Here is a 20,577-nt window from a genome sequence, read left to right on the forward strand (position 1 = left end):
CTATGCATATAGAAAGTTATTAACCATTAATAACCATCATTAACCTCTAACCGCCTATGGCGGTGCAGTTAGCAGTGGCTTTTCCTAACTAACCACCCAAAGCAGTACGATTTGCGGTAGTCAGATAGACAGAGGTGATTAATAAAAGCTAACACTCTACCCTTATATGTATAATCGTATAGCAAAACAATGTTTTGGTGTTTAATACCATAACAATCTCGTTTTGATATAGGTTTCATACCAAAACACTAAAACATGCCCAAAACCGCCTAAAACATGCCCTAAAAAAAAGGGACAAAACACTAAAATAGGCCTGTAATCTAATAGGCAATTACCACAGTGCGATTTGAGATAAATAACCGCTAACCAACTGTTACTCCAAACTGCTACCATCACTGCTTGTACGGCCATAGTTCAAACACATTACTAATTTTATTTTTGCGATATGACTGTTGGCAATTTATATGGTTGACCATAAAGGAAATATAATAAAAAGATGTAGGAATACAAAGAAACAGAACTTCAAGATACGAGAAAGGAGATATCTATAAAAGAAAAGAAACATTGCTATATATAAATTCTATACAACAATAATTAATCATAAATACATTCTGTAAGAGGCTACCATGCAAGGTGAAGTAGCCCTACTCTCTCTCTCTCTCTCTCTCTGAGGTTTTGTTGTATAAAGTTAAAAATAAATAAGTAAATACTAACAGACATACAATCCCCCTCGAAGAAATCAGTGTGGCCTTCGCTATGCTCTGCAAGTTATACCTAATGAAAAACTTGAGCCGATGCATAATACTCGCTCTCATTGAACACAGGTCTCAAATCTTCTTTTAACATGAAATCAAGAGGGAAAGAAACAAGATGCCCCCTCACCGCCTCTAATCTATCCATGGGATCTATTTTCTTGATATCTCCATTTTGATAGGATTCTAACTTCTCAGGTGCTATTCCTAAATCGATGGTAGAATGGCCAACTTTCTCCTTCCAGAAGGCCACGCTTTGTCTGAGTGCAACTCTGCATATCATCATATTTGGGGGAAATGGAAGTAGTAGTTAGCACAGTGAGCAAAACAAAGAGACGAGAGGGAAGATTAAGAACTGCATTATACCTTGTATGTATCAGATCATTAGGTATGCAAGAAAATACATCTTGGTAAATGGCCGTATTTGTCTGTCAAAATACCATACCAATAAATAGTTATTACTTCAAGAACATAAGTATTGGACAAATGCAAAAAACTAAAGCTAGCAAATATAATTGGCATATTAAAATATAAATTAAATGATTAAATTCATCTCTTCTTATCAAATTATGCTTTTGAGATAAATTGTGATTTAACATGGTATCAAAGTCAAAGGTCCTAAGATCAAATCTTAAATCCGTCATTCTCCACCCATTTAAATTAAATATTCCACGTGTTAGCTCTCACTTATTATGGAGGAATGTAGAATATAAATTAAATAATTAAATTCATCTATTTTTATCAACTTAAGCTTTTAACACGGCATATTATAATCTCCAAGAAAGAGTGTTCCGTTTTCTTACCCTTTCTTAACCCTGCCATTTTAGCATTCAAATAAGAGAATAACTTCTAATATGGATCTAGCATAAACCAGGTAATTTGTGCCCTCTAATAGGAAATAGAAACCTAAGCATGAAACACCACAAGTGATTAAGACAAAAACACTAGAGATGTTAAGGTTTTCTCTTCAAGCTATCAACAAAATCCCCAATTCCCCCATTCAAGGAAATCGAACCCCACTGCCTCCTCTGTCAAATGCTGCCCCAGTTCCTCCGTCGTTGCTCCAACACCCGTAAATCCTAAAATTTCTTGGACTTTCTTTGTTTCTCGCTTTTCTAATATCATTGATCTCTTTGTGTCTCTGAACGCTTTCTGTTCCCCTTCTTATTAGTTCAGAAGTGTACATTAACCCAAAATGAGGAATCTATCAAATAAAAAGTTGGATTTTTTACAAATTTTCGTGGTTTTTGAGCTGATTAGACGCATATCTTTTGTTTTCCTTTTACCGAGTTTTCTTCCCCTCTCATTTTGTTTCATGTGGGTTTTACTGCTGCCTTACAATTTTTCGTAAGTTTTTGTTCTGTGTATGTTGGAGATTACAAGACTTTGTGAAACCAATTCCTCGACGAGCGTTTTATCGAAGTTTATCAGTTTATCATTTCTTGTAGGTATCAGTTAGCGTTTTGATGATAAAATCAATTCCTGTAGATTTTATCAAACTAATAGTATATCAATTCCTAGACGAGCATTTTGATGATAAGATTTTCTCACTGTCTTCCCCAACGAGCTTTGAATCAGAAACTGAATATGTGTTGTGCTCAATGGATTTGTGATGTTGCATCTATTGGATGGGCTTCAGCTGTGCCGTTGCATTCAGTGGAAGAACGTAGGTGGTGGCTTTGATTCTCTTAAAAGGGGAATGGGGCTTCAGATGGCTACATGGATGGGTTTCTCTTAAGAGAATAGAAGAGATCATCTAGGGTTTTTCCTAATGGGTTTTGGTATTACAAGTTGATTTGGCTGGTTGCTGTTGGAGAGCACATACACCAGGTCCCTATAGAAGTTATCCTCTTTATATAAACATCTCACCACAAATGTATTCTAAACTTGATAGAACATATTCTACCTCAGCCAGACTTATACTCTTCAACCTGTAGCCTCAATTCACAGAAAAAGCCCATTTAAGACCCTTAACCAATTGGTATATTCCTTTTAATGCGTATATATAATGCTATTAGAGGAAAATAATATGCCTTATGACTATCTTCTTATAAAAAAAGAAAAGAAAAAATCGTGCACACAATCATTGTTTCCCACATGCTGGCGATATATAAGTATGTGTTTCATGTCTAGGCTATAAATTTGTGAAAATCTTTTTTTTTTTTTTTTTTTTAATTTTTTTATAACCCAGATAAAAGCACTCCCTTCACACAGGTCGAGTAAAGCTCAGGCTTTCGCCTGCGTGCGTGGCCCCATGGAATTGCTTGAACTTAAGGAGGGTCGAACCTTAGACCTGATCAGGGCCAAATGACTTACCACTTAAGTCAACCCCTTGGGGTTAAAAATACATTTGTCTTATATGGTTCTTCAAGGAGCCTAGAATTTTCAAATTCTTATTACTTCTACAAATGCTCAATAATATAATGTGATGGTCACTAGGATTAGTCTTAGATTTCCATACGAAATTTTTCTTTTTCATACTTTTTCTAGAAACTTTTTCTCACCTTTGCAGTTGCCATCCAAATATCCTTGTAAGTTGAATCAACAACAGGGTCAATTATTTGATCGATCTGAGGAAAGAGATATGAAGAATTAATATCAGATAAATTACCTAAGCTATTCAAAGAAGATAATGTATTCTTTCAGCATCACACTGGAAGGAATGAAAGCAACTAGAATCACCAACCTCTCCTGAGTGAAGACCAAGGTGTTCAGACCACAATGTCAGACGAAGAGTGAGAGAAAATTTTCCAGCTTTCCATGGTTTTCCTCCCATAAATGAATCAACCGGTTCTTTGTCCTCGATAAGTACACCAATCTGAAACAAATTTTTGAGAACCTTTAAGGGGGAGCTACTCCAAAAGCAATGCAAATAAGCATATAGAACGTACAATCATATCAAAAGTTTAAAAGATTGACATAACATAGCACATCTATCCATGATAGCCTAAAGGAGAGGGATTATTTAGATGGCTGATAGGTTAAAACTGGCAGTGCTGATAAGTCTGAGAGTGTTGCCTGTGCATGAAACAAAGCTTTTATTGCTGATATGACACACTGTCACTATGACTTACAGGTTTGAGATTTATTATGTTTTATAGTAAAACAGCTACGCATTTCCTCAAATATAATCCCCACAAAAGACAATTTTTTTCAAACTGAGGCAGATAGCATGAATTCCCTTTTTTTTTTTTTTGATAAGTGATAGCATGAATTCTTGATTGGATAGACATGCTCTAGCTTTGAGGTTTAGAACCACCAACAGAAAATTGAACAAAACTACATAGAGAAGTCATTGAGCAGGAGTGGTACCTCGGAATCTCTTGACCCAAGCAAACTCCTATCATTAATATTAGCCGATCCAATTAATGCTACACAATCATCGGCAATCATAATTTTACTGTGCACATATACCTGCAGCAACAAAAGGAGTATGATGGAACACTGATACACTGGAGGAAAGAGAATTGCAAGTGAGTGAGAAAGATAAATGGAAGTATGCTAACAAAAGTGGTAAGGTGCATTGATAAAAGAAATGGTGTAAGACAATACCTGACTGGAGGCCACAGGACCACCATCGAAGAGTTTACCATAAGCTCTGAGGCCATAGAAAGAAATGTAATCATGTGTTTTAGGACCAAGAAGATCATAGAGATTATGCAATATCGAGTTTTGTCCTCTGCAAATGGTTCGATACTGCCAATGCATTATGGCTCTCACAGATGCTGCACCCCCATCATCCACACCCCCCTGTTAAAACAAAATTCAGTATAAAAATATGACAGCTCAATCAACTTTCAGATTTGAAGGATATTGACAACAAAATAGAACCTGGAAACCCGGTAGTAGTGGTATGACGATTATGACTCTAAAACACTTCTTATCATTGTATGCTCGCATAATACGCCGGTATAATGCTTCTAGCACGCGATTATGTATTATCTCATCTCCCGAGAGACCTGATATGAAAAATTGATTCTGGGAACAAGTTGCCGAGAATTTTGGTCAGGAAAATGAAACACATAATCGAATTTTAGCGAGATTCTCAATACTAAGCACGACAATCAGCACACTAAACAACATAATGGATTTACAACTCAAAAAGAGGTCTTGTATAAGGGTAACCAGCACACTGACAGTTAAGAAAATCGTCAAGGTTTTTTTATCAATATATCCCAAGCCTGTCCAAATGGCTCATAAGCATAAATCATTCTGCACCCTTGATAAAAGCCCAACAATATGAGTAAGCATGCATTTACTTTATCTTCTCTGCCTACTCCAATTCCTATGTGGCTTTCCAAAACTCAATTTATATGGTCCAAATGTCATTAAGGCACTGCTATAGTTTATCGAGAAACAGCCTCACTTAGCTTCCTTTTTAACTAAAACTTCAAAGGTTTTACACAGATTCATGTAATATTTCAATTTCCAGTTTCTTTATTAGTCTCATCCACTTCAACCGTTTTATACAGTACTTTACTCTTCAAGTACATTGAAAAAAAGAATTTTAAACTATCATCTTTCTTGGATACATACGTGTGGATTGTGGCAGTTGAGTGACCAGAAAGACAATGCTAGTAGGATAGTTTTAACTGAAAAAAGAATCTTCAGAAAGACCACAACTTAAACTGAAAGAAAGAAGTGGGAGTGTATTGAGTCTGTTTGGAAATGTGCAAGTTAGGCATCCAGCTACGAGAAGTAAGCTGAGATGGTTGTGACTTGAGCAGCATAGACCAGCTAGATTAGCCAAACACCCTCAAGCCAACATGACAACCCATCTTCCCAACTCCTTGAGCAGGGTGCAGAATAAGGAAAAGAAATTTATCTATTACTCTCAGGCTGAGACAAAGGGACCTAACTTTTAATGTAAAACTGGAAGGTAGAAAGAGCGCATCAAAAGGACATGAAGTCCATGACCCCCAGCAAGGCCAGGATGCTCTAAGCACATTGGAGCAATATGCATGTACTTTTAAAAAGAAAATAAAACAAAGGCCTGTTCAAGGGGCTGCTAGGTATCCCGTGGAATTGATAGCCACATTCATACTTTCTATAGCATCTAATGTACAGTTTCATCAATCTGAATGGGCCATCTTCAAAAAGTAAGAGCCATCACCATGACGAATGAGACCAAAATACTAATTGACCAATTTGTAGTGTTTGACTTGTGCAGTAGTTTCTAAGCAAATTCAACAGTTATGCTTATATATATATATATATAAGTAATCAAGATGTCTATGTAAAGCGTAAGGCGGCACAAGTACACAAGAAGTATACAGGAGAAAACACCTAGCTAGAAAGAGAAAAAAAAATGAGGAAATCATAAAAATCAAGCACAAACGGGAATGCAAAAGCCATTGCCCAAAGATAAAGAGTGTAGAAGAAAAAAGAAATAAGATCTTGCATTGTCCTTTCACAATCCTCAAAACTTTCTTTTTTATAAGTAATGATTATTTTATCAAAAGCATAAAGCACCCCCAAGCGTAATGAAAATTTTATTAAAGAATATACCTCAATGTAAATAAAATGTTCTGCTTTCTCGATAACTGAGCAATAAGCACTATGAATGCTCTCTTCAGTTTGGCTTGTTCCAGCAGACCACTGACTGACACTTCTAATGACCTGAAATTAAAGGGAATTAAAAATGGAGGCATGTCACACAACCATATCTAAACCATGTTTCAATCATCTTTTTTTTACAAATTTAATAGATCAACTATTAGATTTATGAACTCATGCAAACCCTACACAAATTCAATGGTGGATTCATCCATTTACTATAGAGATGGTTAAAAAATAATGAAATCATTGCAATCTATTATTTCTCTTAAAAATGACAGACTAGGGAGTCCAACATCACAATCAAAAATGCAAAACAAGCATAAAATACTCTCATCAAACTATAAGAAACAAATAGACATTTAAAATACTCTCATCAAACTATAAGAAACAAATAGACATTTAAAATACTCTCATCAAACTATAACAAACCTCTTGAAATTTAAGATACATCAATAACTTCCACTCCTTCCTCCCCCCTCCCCCCATTTACTTCTCTTGAGTTTTCAGAAAATATATCTTGCTAGTAACTGGTCAAATTTCTTGACAGCTTCCAAATACCCTTATCTCCCAGCTTCAATCATTTCTCTCAACAATTAGTACTGGATTCTTATAAAGAGGAGAAACAGATAAGTAAATAAAAACGGCATGAAGGAAGTTCACACTTGAAAACTGAACCATGTCTTTCCAATATCACCCTTACTTTTGTTTGACTATTATTGTCAAAACGTTGGGGACAATTTATATTCTTATATAAGAAAATGTCTTCATTGTCGAAACTAATGTACAATACAAAGGCAACTTAGGGAAGTGCAATCAATGCCATTAACTTATTTGAAATTGACAGTCATTACGGGATGGACTAAAATAGAAAGGAAGCCACTTTGGCATGGAAGGAGCAAATAAGCTACCGAAAATTAAAATAAATTTCAGGAAGTCAGTGATACTACTAGAGGTATCAGGGCAGGTTGCTGATATTTGGCAGACAATATGATAACTCTGGAAGTTTCTTAAGAGTAACAGTCTACCTGACAATAGCATGAAGCACGAGGACCAACTTGACCAGATTCATCTGCAAATCCATCCTGATAACCCCGTTCTTGAGTTTCCCACCACTCTGGATCTGAACATTTCATGGCAGGCTGTGCCAGCCTATCTGAAAGCAGTTTCCCACGATTATCCAAGGATTCAAAGTCATCTACAAAGCCCTTCAGTGGTGTATCTGGACCTACTGGTTCAATTTTGGACTTCCGGAAAGAGAAAGAAAGACCATTGTTAACCCTGCTCGGCTGATCAAGGTGATCAGTAGGGAAGTCCAGGCCATGTAATTTTGGTTCTCCACTAGGAGCATCCGGCCCATCAGCTTCTTGAGGTAAGAGAAGTGGGATATCTTGTAATGATGATCTTGCAGAAAAGGAATCCTGCCCTCTAAAGTCCTTATAATGCTGAACGTTCATACTCTCAACCTGCATCTCTCTGCTTCTCCCCATGTAATGCGGAATAACCATGTGCTGCTGAGGCATAAGTAGTGGGATTGCTTGCTCATAGGGAGCCTTATTTCTCTGAAGGAAGGATACTCAAATTAAGATCATAATGTTATCATAATCTAGACATTATAACTATATCAATTGCAACAAAAGAGTGACCTTTGCATAGTTCCAGCGCTGAACAAAGTGCCTAGCTATGTCACGACAAGGAGGCCCCCAAAGAGCACAATGGACATCATGCCAAGGCATTCGAGGATATTTTTCACGATCTAACTCATCTTTCATTGTATCTTCCCATGAATTTGGTTCAGATTCCCTGACCAAATGCAAAGAAAAAAAAAATCATTAGAGAATATCCAAAAAGCGTAAGGATAATGCTCAAACCAACTTGCACTTGGCTAAACAAATAGCCATTCTCACCAACTAATAACTATCTGAGTGATTTTTAAAGCAGAATCCAGCCAGCTACTACCATAAGAAAATATATATTAAAAGAAACATGACCTAGAGTATCTAGTTTACGGTTGAAGTAATAAAATAAATCTCCCTACAAGAACTAAACATAAACATTCAACAATCCTTTTAATACAACTTGAAGTCTATCAACTGAACAAGTAGAATGTTTTGACAAGAGTTCATAAGTCACCAAATACATAACACAAAATGTAATCACTCTATGTTCTAACAATTCTCCATCAAACAATCCAACATAGGATATGGTATAGTGAGCAGAATAGACTTACCTTGGGTTATAATAGTCCTTCCCAGGCCATATTGAAGGCGGGAAATCACCCACTTTGTGTTCAGATGTGTCATAACGACCAAAGCATAAATCAAGTCCTCCAATAAAGCATATCTGATAATCTACAATGACAAGCTTTTCATGGTGTGACCTGTATATAACCAGGAATCAATATCAGAAACTGCAAAAAGTCTAATATAGTTCGAAATTCTTACTAAAACATTAAAATCTACAAATTCCGGAAGAATTTGAAATTAAATTGCATACCATAAGTAAACACCAGAAGAGAAGTGGTCAGGATAACGCAGTACCCTCACATTTTCATGAATGCTAAGAAGCTTTCTCTTGCTATGAACGCTGTTGATTTTCAAAGCAAGCGCAACCTCTTTGTAGAGTAGAATATAAATCTGCATTTGTAAGATATATTACAATTAGCACTCATAAGTTAGCAGTGATTACATATGATCCAGTGAAGTATAAAAGCTATAAAGCAGTTAACGGCTTTATGAGTACCTGAACCCCTTGCTTAGCTTTTGCTTCCAGTAAAGCCTCAAGCCTGGATGAAGCATGAGCATGAAAAGAACGGCGTAGATACAGTTCTGGGCACAGCCACCAGCCACAAATAAATATCTGCATGAAACTTCCAATCAATGAACAGAATCTTAAGACCAAAGATAATCATGGATTAGCAATGAATATTGTGTGCTGAGGCTGAAAGGAACAGACCTCTGATTTTGCGTCCTCAATAGAAGAAGCAATAGCTTCAAAAGCAGCTCGACCATCTACAAACCACTGAGCCTGACTACCATCTTCACTCAAACCCCTTGGAGGAGCAAAAGAGCCAAAGCGGTGAGGATGACACCAGCCTTCAGGAGGCCTTAGTCCAGCATCATTAATTGCAGCAACCCAGTCTTTAACTTTAGCACTACTCTTAGCTCTTATCCTAATGCTCCGGCTTCCACAAGTCACCTGAAATTTTCAAGTATTTGTTACGTAGATATTCTCTAGATTTGCAGACTAGACAGATAATATCTTCCACCGATAATTAGCAAAATCAAAGAAGTAACATAAAAGGCAAGAGTCCAGGCAGATACAACAAAATCTAACCAACAGTACTTTGTGTCTCATTTCTATGCTGTGTAGTTCAGTTAAATGCCTAAAATTGACATGTGGAGTTCAAATTTAATTGTTTTGACAGACTTCATAGAGAGATGAATTGTTTTATTTTCGCACTAGACACCTCAAAGAGTTAGTCCTACAATGAGTGGAGGAATTATAAAGGTCATTATGAGTGCTAAGTCTCATATTGGGTTTTTTACTAGATGAGACTAAACTTTATAAATAATTCTAAGGATCTCCAATTGTAACTTGACTAGTCCTTTTGGAGTGATAGCAGAATTATAAAGGTGCTTATGAGTGCTAAGTAGGTGGGACTAAGCTTTATAAGTGATTCCATGGAGCTCAAATTGTAACTTGACTAGTCATTTTGAAGTGATAATATAGATGTCGCTAACGCTTTCCCTTGATTGTTACACACTTAGAGTTCAAATAAAAGGTTCACTCTTCACAAATAAGGTTCCTAAAGGCTTTGAAATAAAATCAAAAAAGAGAATCAAATTTTTTGTACGTCCTAGGAGTCAAAATTGTTGCCTATCATAATTTTCTAAGCTTAAACCACAGGCTCAACTTTGAAGAAATAAACATTAATCTGAATGGACCTATAGAATTTAAAATTTCCTTCTCAAGCCCTTGTTCAGCAATGTTCTTTACTACATCATATTTTACTTCGAACATGACTATATATAGGACTCATTTGTTTTTTCTTTTTCTTTTTATCATTATTATTATTATTATTTTACATTTTCTTCAGGCAAAGTGTCTAATGCTCTTTAAGCACACCCACATAGTCCTTAGACACATGGGCACTCCCTATCCCACGTATAGTAGGCAATTAAGGGAATAAATCCCTGTATGTGGCCACCAAAAGGGTCAGCAATAGGATTCAAACTTGGGCAAAACGCTTCCCAAGGCACCTTAATACCATGCTAGAAGAGCAGTTCGTTAATTATATGTTGAATAATATCCATATTTTCAGTTTTGACACTATAAACCATTATGCCTAACCTCCCTGCATTAGTATAAAGCAATATACTAGTAGATCCTAAACTTCATATTTACTAATATTTGCAGAACAAAAATTACAAGAACCCAAGTTCATAAACTGTTCAAGCAACTAAATCATAATTTTTAAGAATTTGAGCCAGAAAAAAAAATATATATATATATAAAGCATCAGTAAGACCAAATGGTGCTTACCCTAAAAGCGTGGCGTAAAGGATTCCGTTCCTTCATTTCTTTTGCTAGTGATACTCGACCCTCTCCATTCCCATCTGAAGGAGGTAGTACATCAAAAACAATTATATCTAGAGGTTGTGTATGAAAAGGATCCTCCAGCAACGCCAAGAATCCAGGTTTCAATACAGCCCAAACCTGCACACAATTAAATAGAGAATAAAAAAAGGAAACGTGGGTTGAACTAGAGAAAATTTAATGTAAAGATATTCAAAAAATGATGTCAAAGTATTGTACAACTTATACAGTATGCAATGAAATATATCCTAAATTTCAACAATTCACAGTCAGATATAAGATTCGAAGTCAAATAATCATTAACTAACAAATACTAAAGCTAAACAATCCATTAAATAACAAACAAGAAATAGGAGGATCAAAGTGTGTAAAGTTAATAAAAATTAGACAGTTTGAGGATATGGTAGTCTGATGCATCGAGAATAAAGGCAAATGTGATACAGCAGCCAATCGTGTACATGAAAGCCAGTAAGATTAGGCATACAACCTGAAAAGCCAGATCAGATGCAACCCCCACCCAAAACAACCTCTAGTTCAATTTGGTGAAATCCTAAGAAATCAAAGCACAAAGCGAGAGCAATAAGAGGAAGTTAAGCCGGCATGAATTTAGTTCCCTTGAGAGTAAAGAGCAAGTTTTTGTATCCATATGTGCTATAGAAAAGATTCTATTGGCTGCCTCACTAACACGACCAAGTCGGAAGAATTGAAGAATCTATGTGTGTACCTAACATTAAAAAGGCCCCTTTGAGGAAAATCCCATAATGGAAACTGCCAGTTTCATGCACAAAAGCTTAGATGTCTCAAAGTGTTTCTGTCTATAACTTTTTCACTGGATGCTTTCTGTCCAAAACAGGTGGATGCCAGATCACATAGTCATTAATAAAAACCAGATTGCATTTCCTTGGGATACCTGCCAAAGTGGCACCCATGATGTGTGAGCTACATGCTACTGTATAAATGGCACATCATTACACTAGAGCTATACTTCTGCTCGATCAAAGTCATTTCTTCTCTCATTAGGTAGAATACAAACCTAAGGCAAATGTATCATTCATGTTCTTTGTTCTCTACAGATGCACTATTTCATATGTTTTACTGGGGAACAATCACTATCCACTACAATTTCTTAAAGTTGTTATCAACATGTATGATTTAATTTATTTGTCACATCATTATCAATTGGTTAGTCTTCTTCAAAACAAAAGAAATCCTTACATTATTATTATTCATTGTTAATAAAGATAATAACAATTTTTTTAATTATTTTTTTCACTTATGTATCTTTACCCCATAGAGATATTGAATAAAACGAGTTATTTGTTTTGCTGCTGTAATTTTGAAAATGAAAATTTAAATATCCCTCAAAAGTAAGTAAATAGATCCAAAACATATAACATGAAGTTAATCCTGCCGTGAAAAAAACTGTATTCCAAAAATCATTGAATACAACCATCATTACGAATTTTATCTTTGGACCAAAAACAGACAAGGTATGGAATACCACAAAAGGGAATTATACCTAATAAAAAAGCAATTTTTGTAATTGGTACATGCACACAGAGTCTACCGAAACGTAACAAATCAGTAATACATGTGTACTTTTTTTATAAGTACCACTACTAAATGTGTATGTTCAACCAAAACTGCACCCAACCAAGTTAACAAAAATCCAACTTCTGGAAACAGGATTCCACTACCTTTTGCCAATTGTCATTACAACAATCGAAACACTGACATGCACAACATTTCCTTGAATCATCATCGTCCTTTGGAATTTTTGGTAGATGTTTCACCATAACATAATCTTCCTTCAGCTTAGGACCATATTCCGGTGAGAATGATAACTTCGAAACCTCCAAAAACTTGCAAACCTACAGTGTATAGTAATCCATTGTCAAAAAATAGGAAATCATAATATGATAACAGTAAAAGGTGTACAAAAAGTAAAATCATGGCAGTAGACCAACCTAAAAGTGTTCAAGACTCTAACCAACAAATAGACAACACATTTGTGTTCATAAAATGAGATCTTAGTATCATTTTGGTTTGTCAAAGACGTTAAAGGCTCATATAGAAACTCAATGTCATGCAACCTAGCATTTGCGCACCACATCCAGTTGATAATCATGGAACGCCATTCCAAAAAGATATCAACTAAGTGAACTTTTAAAAGTATCACCTGGTAAGATAGGTCAAATCATTCCCCTCATTGCCATGGAATGACCAGCACAGCCTTCTAGCTAGGTCTTTTAGTTGACTAACCAATTAAACAATTATCACCTAGTAAGATAGGTCGAGATAGCCTCTCATTGCCAAGGAGAGACCAGCACAGCCTCGCCAAACTAGTGCTAACACCCTAAAAGTACTCCAATTGATCAAACCACACTCAACAATTTCCCCTTTCACTAATCATGCTACAATATCCAGAATTTTCCCTTAAATGTGATCTCTAACCTTAACTTTCAAACATCACAAGCACCACATTTAGCATTGGATTTTATAATCAATAAAATATAATGTGGAAGCAAGGAAAAATAAAGACTTGAGATAACTATTTGATCTAAATTAAACATTCTTACTGACCCATAAACATAAGAGGCTATAGCAGGGGCACAGTTTGAAACTAAAGAAAATGATCCTTAAAGAAATCACAAGCACCAATCATACTCCCAACATAACCATGTTTCCTGAAGAAAGAACAAAAAATGATGCAGATACCGTCTCTGGAAAGCACATGCATCAAACATACCTCTCGGGAGTTAACAATATCGAGGTTCCCAAGAAAGTGATTCAAATACCCTTGCATTGCAACCTTTGCTCTATCTGAGATGGAATGTTGCCTTCCCAGGGCTGGCCGAATAATTGGCAGTGCAGCACTAGATGGAACATCTCTGGACAAGAAAAAGCACACCTGTAAGAGCTATGAAAATTATGGCCCTCCAGAAAAAACCGTTTTCCATCTAAGCACATGTTTAGATGTGTGATTAGTAGTCACCTGTTTTTAGCACTTCCATCTTGATGCAAGGGGACTGCCTCATCATCATGTTCATCATCGCCTTGCACCATAGCTGGGTGGTCTCCTATTCCTAGATTTTGAAGCCATTCTTTAACCTTTAATATAGTGTTCCAATAAAAACTACATCAAACCCCCAAACCTTCAATCAAATAAACAAATCTAAGAACATCAAAATACAAGTTTCCACAGGCTTACAAGTTCATGTTACACGCACCTGCTCCTGCTTCTCGTGAATTTCCTCAATAAATACACGTTTCTTCAAATTGAAGTGCAAATAGAATACATGAGAAGCTTTCTTCACTAAGCGCCACTTGAACTGGTAAATAAAAACACGAAATTAGCACACCAAAAAAATAAAACCATAAAAAATAGCTAGCTAACAAAGAATTACAGCTCGGACTTGTAAGCAACAGGTATAAAAGAAATTCAATTGATGGGTATAAGTAGAATTCGTTTCGATTAGCAAAAATCATAGGTCGAAGCCAGGTTTAGAATTAACTCAAAACGGCAGCGTAACTCCACATGAGGATTAAACACATGAGATCCGTATAAGATTTTCTTTCCTTTCCTTCAGTTTTCGGGGCAACCAAACAAATGCAGAACGTAATTCAGTTTATGAATTACAACTCAAATCTCACTACCGAACATACAAAAATGTTCAATCCCGGAATTTCAAAATCCACCTAAGTAGGATCTAAGCTTAGATAGTTTAAGAGGTTTGAAGCATTTAGGGATAGAGAAATCGCACGCACCTGTTTGTATTGGAACTCGATGGTGTAGGAGAGGAGCATGGGGCTGATATCGCTGGCGTCGGGGCGAGAGACCGAGACAATGGTGGCCTCCGGCAGCTCATCGAAAATCCGAGCCAAATCGGCGGGGTCTTGACGGTGTAAGAGGAACGACGACGATACGGACGCCGACGGCTCTAATTGCATTTGGAAGTACCGAGGCCCATTACCGGACATTAACTGCTCCGATGCCATTTAGTTGATCTTAATCACAAAAGAGAAGGCTCTTCGATTTAAATCTTCGTTTGATCAAAAAAATAAAATAACAATAAAAAAAATAGAAAGGAAGGTGATCCACTTGCGTGGAGGATCGTTTTGAAGGTTCCCGATCCAAGTCAGAGAGAGAGAGAGAGAGGGGGGACGAAAATGGCTCGCTTTGGGTAAAAAATACAGCACCAGGTGAAGAACGAGAATTCTGGTAAGATTTTGATTTCGCGATTCTTATATTGTGTCTGCCTCTCTGGATGGTCCGCATTTCACAAGAGGATGTGATGGCCCACTCTTTTATTTTCTCCTACACTTTTTTGCTTTTTTTTTTAAAAAAAAAAAAAAAAAAAAAACCCGGCATTTTTGAGCTTTGAAGGAGTAGATGAATATTTAGTTGGTGGCCGTATTGATTTAATATGTATTTTAACATAATTGCAACATAACTACTAGTAGTAGATTCTGGAGGTTGTTTGAATGGGGCTTGCTAGTTTGTCTTTCCTTGAGTCGGAACGTGTTTGTCTGTTATTGGATGACAAAGTCAAAGTAGACTGCCAATCAACGAGAACGCCACGGACCACGGTTGATCAAAATGAGAACGAGTCTGGCCTCCTCCATTCTTTAAGTTAATGCGCTGGTTTTTCTTTTTTTTTCTTCCTTCCCCCTTTATGATTCCCGACTCTCTCTCTCTCTCTCTCTATGTAATTGCTAGGAAGTCCCCGACACCAGTGGATGTCAAAGGGAGCTCCAACTCGGATGGACGCCAAAAAAGATGTACAATTGTTTAGGGTGCGTGATAAATGCATTCGTTGATCTTAGATGCCTACCTCTCACGAGATTAGTCAAGCGTATCCTTCTCGTTCGAGATAAGTACACTGGCAATGTGGAGATTTTTTGCAATGGAGTATAGGTACACGATCAGACTGATCAGTAAAGACAATCAGGATGTTGGGGGGAACTTTCTGAATCAATGTATCGCTTGCAGAGACGCCAACAATTTATGAAAACTGCCACAGAATCTTACAAGTCCTGGAAGGCTTGGAACCTCTCCAACACACATTGTCCGTACATCAAACGATATATATACATGATGTCAATGTTATCACCTTTTTAAAAAAAAATTTAAACAATGGAACAACATTATCTTTTAAAATTTAAATAATGGAACATCGTGATCACCAGTAAATGCATAAAATTCTAGACAAATTGGATACTCGAATAAAATGGAGAAGATCCTATGCCATTCCACAGCAAATGCTAAGGGTCATTTGGGTAAGAATCTCTATCATATTGATCCCGCTCCAACCGGATCTCATGCTTCCTGAAAAATGACTTGGCAGATCTCACTGCAACCTCAAAAATATGCGCATTTGGAAACCGAAACAATGAAATAAAATGAAGCTGTACTTTCAGTGGTTCAAAATTCTCATGTCCCAAAAAGACATGTATGCAATGTCATAAACACATCATCCAACATTCTGGGGGTAACAAAATAACGGTTACAGAGTTCCACGATTTAATGCTTTGAAATGAAAAGAGAATCCACAAAACAGATTAAAATAGCTTTAGATGAACAAAGTCATAATAAGGATCCCAAGGGCCCTTGCCGTATTCGGGTTCATCTTCAACGTTCATCATTGATGCGTCTCACTCACTTCTTTGATTTTTTAGCTCCCCTACAATAAAGAAATACATTAAATTAGAAGTGTGTCAAATTTGGGAGATACATCTAGTTTACAAATGCACAGTAGTGCCATTGTGAGTTTAACAAGGGTCAGGCACCAATTTATGGACGATTGAAGTTCTCAAAGGCAGGATCACCCCAAATTCATGTCCATAATTTTTTTCACAATCATTGGTAAATAAATCTCATGTTCCTTACTCAGCCGGTTGTGGTGCAGCTGCTGCTGGTGGTGCCCTCTCTCCAGGTCCCTGTAAATGTCAAGACACAAATTTAACTCTCATTGCCAACACATACAACAAACAAGAACATTGGATGCATGCAAATATTGTATTTTTCTACAAATACAAGAACAACTTGATTTGAATCAGGGCTTGTGGCAGTTCAAAAAATAAATCTTTGCTCTTCTTCAGCATAATTGTCCAGTTTCAAAAAATTAAAAAACTACTTCCCAATAAAAATTCAAATGGTCTTTGGAGTTCTATGTTTACCTGTGCCAATCGCTCTTCCCTCCTTGCGAACTTTCTCTCTCTGCTTGCCTTGTTCTTAGCACGCTTAGCCTCAAACTGATCAGAGAGAGTCTTCTCTCTTGCCTTTTCAGCCTTTGACTTGTGAATACTCTCCATCAGGACACGCTTGTTCTTAAAGACATTACCTTTCACCTTCATGTACATGTCATGATACATATGCTTATCAATTTTCTTTGATTCTCGGTACTTACGGAGCAAACGCCTAAGTACACGCATTCTCCTCATCCAAAGGATCTTGGTTGGCAGCCTTGCCTCCCGGGTACCCTTGCGCTTACCTGAATACATTTAAGAAATACATTTAAGTTTCTAAAGTCTTGACTAAGGAAAAAACTAAACACCTTACACACCTTATAAAACATGACTCACTCTAGTGAATTAAACAGTTGCAAAATGAGGCACCAATTAAGACATGAACTGAGGCAAATACTACAATTTCATATACACCGTACCATATCCAGAGTGGCGACCCTTCCTCTTGGCCTCCTTCATTCTGCGTGCTCTGGAACGAGAGTGAATCTTTGTCGGTTTCCTGATAACAAAACCATCCTTCACCAGTTTCCTGATGTTCTGCCCTGCACAAGGTATTCATTCATTTCATTAGATGCAACTATCAACCAAGACCAGCAACAAGAAAACCTTAATCACTTTGATTGTATAAGCTACCAACACTAATCAAACATTAACCAATTCCAAAAATATTACATAGACCTAGAGAGAAGCTAATAACTCAAACAAAAAAACAACACCTAATCAGAACTAAACTGCACAACATATAACATAATAAACAAGACTCCAAGTCAGAAATGACTGGTTTCAGTACGGAGCAAATCATTATATTAATTATTTAAAAGAACAATGAACAATATCCACTGAATATCATATAGACCGAGATAGAAGCTAATAAGTTAAACAAGAATGCAACATAGTATCAGACCTAAGTTGCTCACTGAGCTCATTGCTAAATTTATCATATCATAGAACGATAACCGAGAGTAATTTTCTATTCAGGGAAAAAATTTTGTAATACAACCACATTACATAGAGAAAGAAAGAGACAAATCAAACATAGAGCACAACTCCATCAGTAATGCCAATTTAATACCTAAAATAGATCCTTCACTGATATAGCTCCATCAAGCATCAGCAAATAAAATCAGTATTATTCGGTGTCAACTAAAACAAACAGACCAATTCAAATGGATCAAAAAGAAATGATCCTAAAACAAAGCACAGAAAGAAAGATAGCATGTTATTGGGTACTACTGTATCCAAGCATTTAACGTCCAATAAGCCCTGTGCACATTAATCTAACAACCCTAATATAGTCATGTAAGTAAACCCGATTAGGATCCGAATTCCAAGATGCTTTTTTGGATTAATTTGAATTCTGAACTGAAGATGAAAAGAAAGAAAGGGAGAGAGAGACGTACTGGAATTGGCCATGGAGATTTCGTTAACCTCATTGGGGTCAAGCCAGACCTTGCCTCTGCCGCACTTGAGCACGCTCGCGGCAAGCCGCTTCTGGAGCTTCAACGACACCATCGCTTTGCTCTCTTCGGCAACTGGAGGGCTTTCCGCGAACGAAATCTACAAAGGGCTTTTATATAGCACGGGAAGAACCTTTTTAGGGTTAGGGTTTTGGCTGAGTCAGAAGCGAATGAATTGGCGAATGGCGAGTTAAGTAATGGGTCAACCCTGTAATAATTCGGGTCGGGTATGATTTTGCTCAACGTCAAAAATGGTAACAAGATACATGTTTATTTTTCATTGTTTGCCCATCTTTTGTCTTGTTGTGCAAATTTACCATCAAATATGTCAGACTCACATATAGGTCTTTTAGTTTCAATAATGAATTTGCATAAAAGATAAACAAAAGATAAATGTATGACATCTCTCTTTATTGAATTACTCTTTAAGATGTGCACGGTCATCAAATAACTCCCTTCACTATCCAATAAAAAGTAAACATGTGTATTCTTCTATTCAAATGGTTAGTTTACATTAGACACACATCAAGCTAGACATGCCACATCATTGACATAGCAACAATAATATCCACGTAATAAGAAAAAAAAGTGACATGTCAACCAATAAAAAAAACTCCTAAATGCGCTATATCGTTGTTTGTCACCTAGCAAGTTTTAACTCACATAATTACCATCTTCTGTCCCCCACAATTTTTTTGTTCATCTTTATCAATATGCAAAGGATGAGAAGGGAGATAAGCAAACTTTGAGCAAAGTGTTTGTACAATAACCGCACGTCAAGTACTAGAAGAAGGCTAACAAAGAAGACAAGGTTAGAGATGTTTGCCTAAGCTCCAGCATAAGCACCTCTCATACTTAAGTCAATGTGAGTAGGAGATGAAGTAAATTGACAGAGTCTAAGTAAAGGTATAGAAAATGCGTACTTAGTAAATGGTCTCCCCTCCGTATATAGCATCTATGTTCCCACGTCACTTTGGTATTTGGGGACTCCCGTTCAAATTTTGTTGAAGGTGTGGATGATTCCATTCTTAAATATTTGGAATGTTTCCTAGTTAGGCAAAGCGATTCTTTGACCTTGCGAGACGGGGAATTGGATGTGATACATCCAATGGAGGCATAGGTGTATCTCGGTTGTAGAAGAAGGTAGGACCTTAGGCCAGGTCGACAAGATTCTCCTTGGTCCATTAGCCCCAATGTCCTTGATATGTTGGCATGCTCTCCTTGGCCTGCTGGCTCTAGTATCCTTGATAGGTCAATGGGTGCATAGGAAGATGGGCCTTATGGGCCCTTCGACAATGAGTGATTCAACTATCAACAGGCCTAAGGGGACCTAGGGTAGATGTGTCTTATGAGCCCATCGGTTGTTAGGTATATTAGTAGCCCTTAATTGCTCTGGTCGACTTAGGTGTGGGTTGGTATATGGGAATTCTAACGAGTATACAAGCTCTTAACATGTGGGCCTTAAGGGCCCTACAAGGACTAAGTATATCAGTAGCCCCCAATTCCTTGAGTGACTTGGCCCAAAAGTCAATTGATGGCAATTCTAATAAATGGTGGTGTTTGTTAAACACCACGGTACTGTTTATTCATTATCGCACTGTTCATGGATAAAAAGAATTAAAAAAAAAAAAATAATGATTGGTATAGGAAAATGAAAATGTGGTATTGGAAAGTAAAAAATTTTGTTTTGTAGTAATTTTTTTATTTGAATAGTAATAAAAAATAAATGATGTGATATAAAAAGTGAATGATTTGATATAAAAATAAAAATATTTTTTTTGAAAAAAATGAAATAAATAGTGTGGTGGGATGATGAGTAGTGTAGTGGGGTTTAACAAACACCCCCAATTAGGGGTGTCAACCCGGTCCGGTTTCCCGGTTTTTTGCCAAAACCGGAACCGGAACCGGGGTACCCCGGTTCTCAATTTTGAGAAACCGGAACCGGAACCGGGACCCCGGTTAAC

General features: G+C 36.8%; 2 protein-coding genes across 6 annotated transcripts; both read right to left on the reverse strand.

Moving 5' to 3' along the window:
- Window positions 1–535: 535 nt before the first annotated feature.
- On the reverse strand, window positions 536–15,193 carry LOC132167321 (phospholipase D zeta 1). Of its 5 annotated transcripts, XM_059578257.1 has the most exons (20): window positions 14,676–15,193; window positions 14,138–14,239; window positions 13,903–14,018; window positions 13,657–13,798; window positions 12,605–12,778; window positions 10,854–11,027; window positions 9,264–9,506; window positions 9,051–9,167; window positions 8,805–8,944; window positions 8,539–8,688; window positions 7,955–8,111; window positions 7,337–7,870; window positions 6,261–6,371; window positions 4,584–4,730; window positions 4,305–4,502; window positions 4,065–4,166; window positions 3,439–3,570; window positions 3,257–3,322; window positions 1,119–1,180; window positions 536–1,024 (listed from the first exon to the last, which is right to left on the reverse strand). In XM_059578257.1, exons 1-20 carry the CDS (start codon window positions 14,904–14,906, stop codon window positions 775–777), a joined length of 3,348 nt encoding a protein of 1,115 aa, XP_059434240.1. In that variant the 5' UTR covers window positions 14,907–15,193; the 3' UTR covers window positions 536–774. The 5 variants fall into 5 exon arrangements, with proteins under 5 accessions (XP_059434240.1, XP_059434242.1, XP_059434243.1 ...); XM_059578259.1 differs by lacking the exon at window positions 14,676–15,193 and having other exon boundaries at window positions 13,903–13,993; window positions 14,138–14,219; XM_059578260.1 differs by lacking the exon at window positions 14,676–15,193 and having other exon boundaries at window positions 13,903–13,993; window positions 14,119–14,180.
- Window positions 15,194–16,301: 1,108 nt separating this feature from the next.
- On the reverse strand, window positions 16,302–18,773 carry LOC132183341 (large ribosomal subunit protein eL19z). The gene is made up of 5 exons (XM_059596764.1): window positions 18,557–18,773; window positions 17,576–17,698; window positions 17,088–17,401; window positions 16,798–16,847; window positions 16,302–16,591 (listed from the first exon to the last, which is right to left on the reverse strand). The coding sequence occupies exons 1-5, from the start codon at window positions 18,666–18,668 to the stop codon at window positions 16,567–16,569; spliced, it is 624 nt and encodes a 207-aa protein (XP_059452747.1). The 5' UTR covers window positions 18,669–18,773; the 3' UTR covers window positions 16,302–16,566.
- Between the last annotated feature and the right edge of the window lie 1,804 nt (window positions 18,774–20,577).

This window comes from Corylus avellana, chromosome ca1, assembly GCF_901000735.1.
Source record: "Corylus avellana chromosome ca1, CavTom2PMs-1.0".
NCBI lineage: Eukaryota > Viridiplantae > Streptophyta > Magnoliopsida > Fagales > Betulaceae > Corylus > Corylus avellana.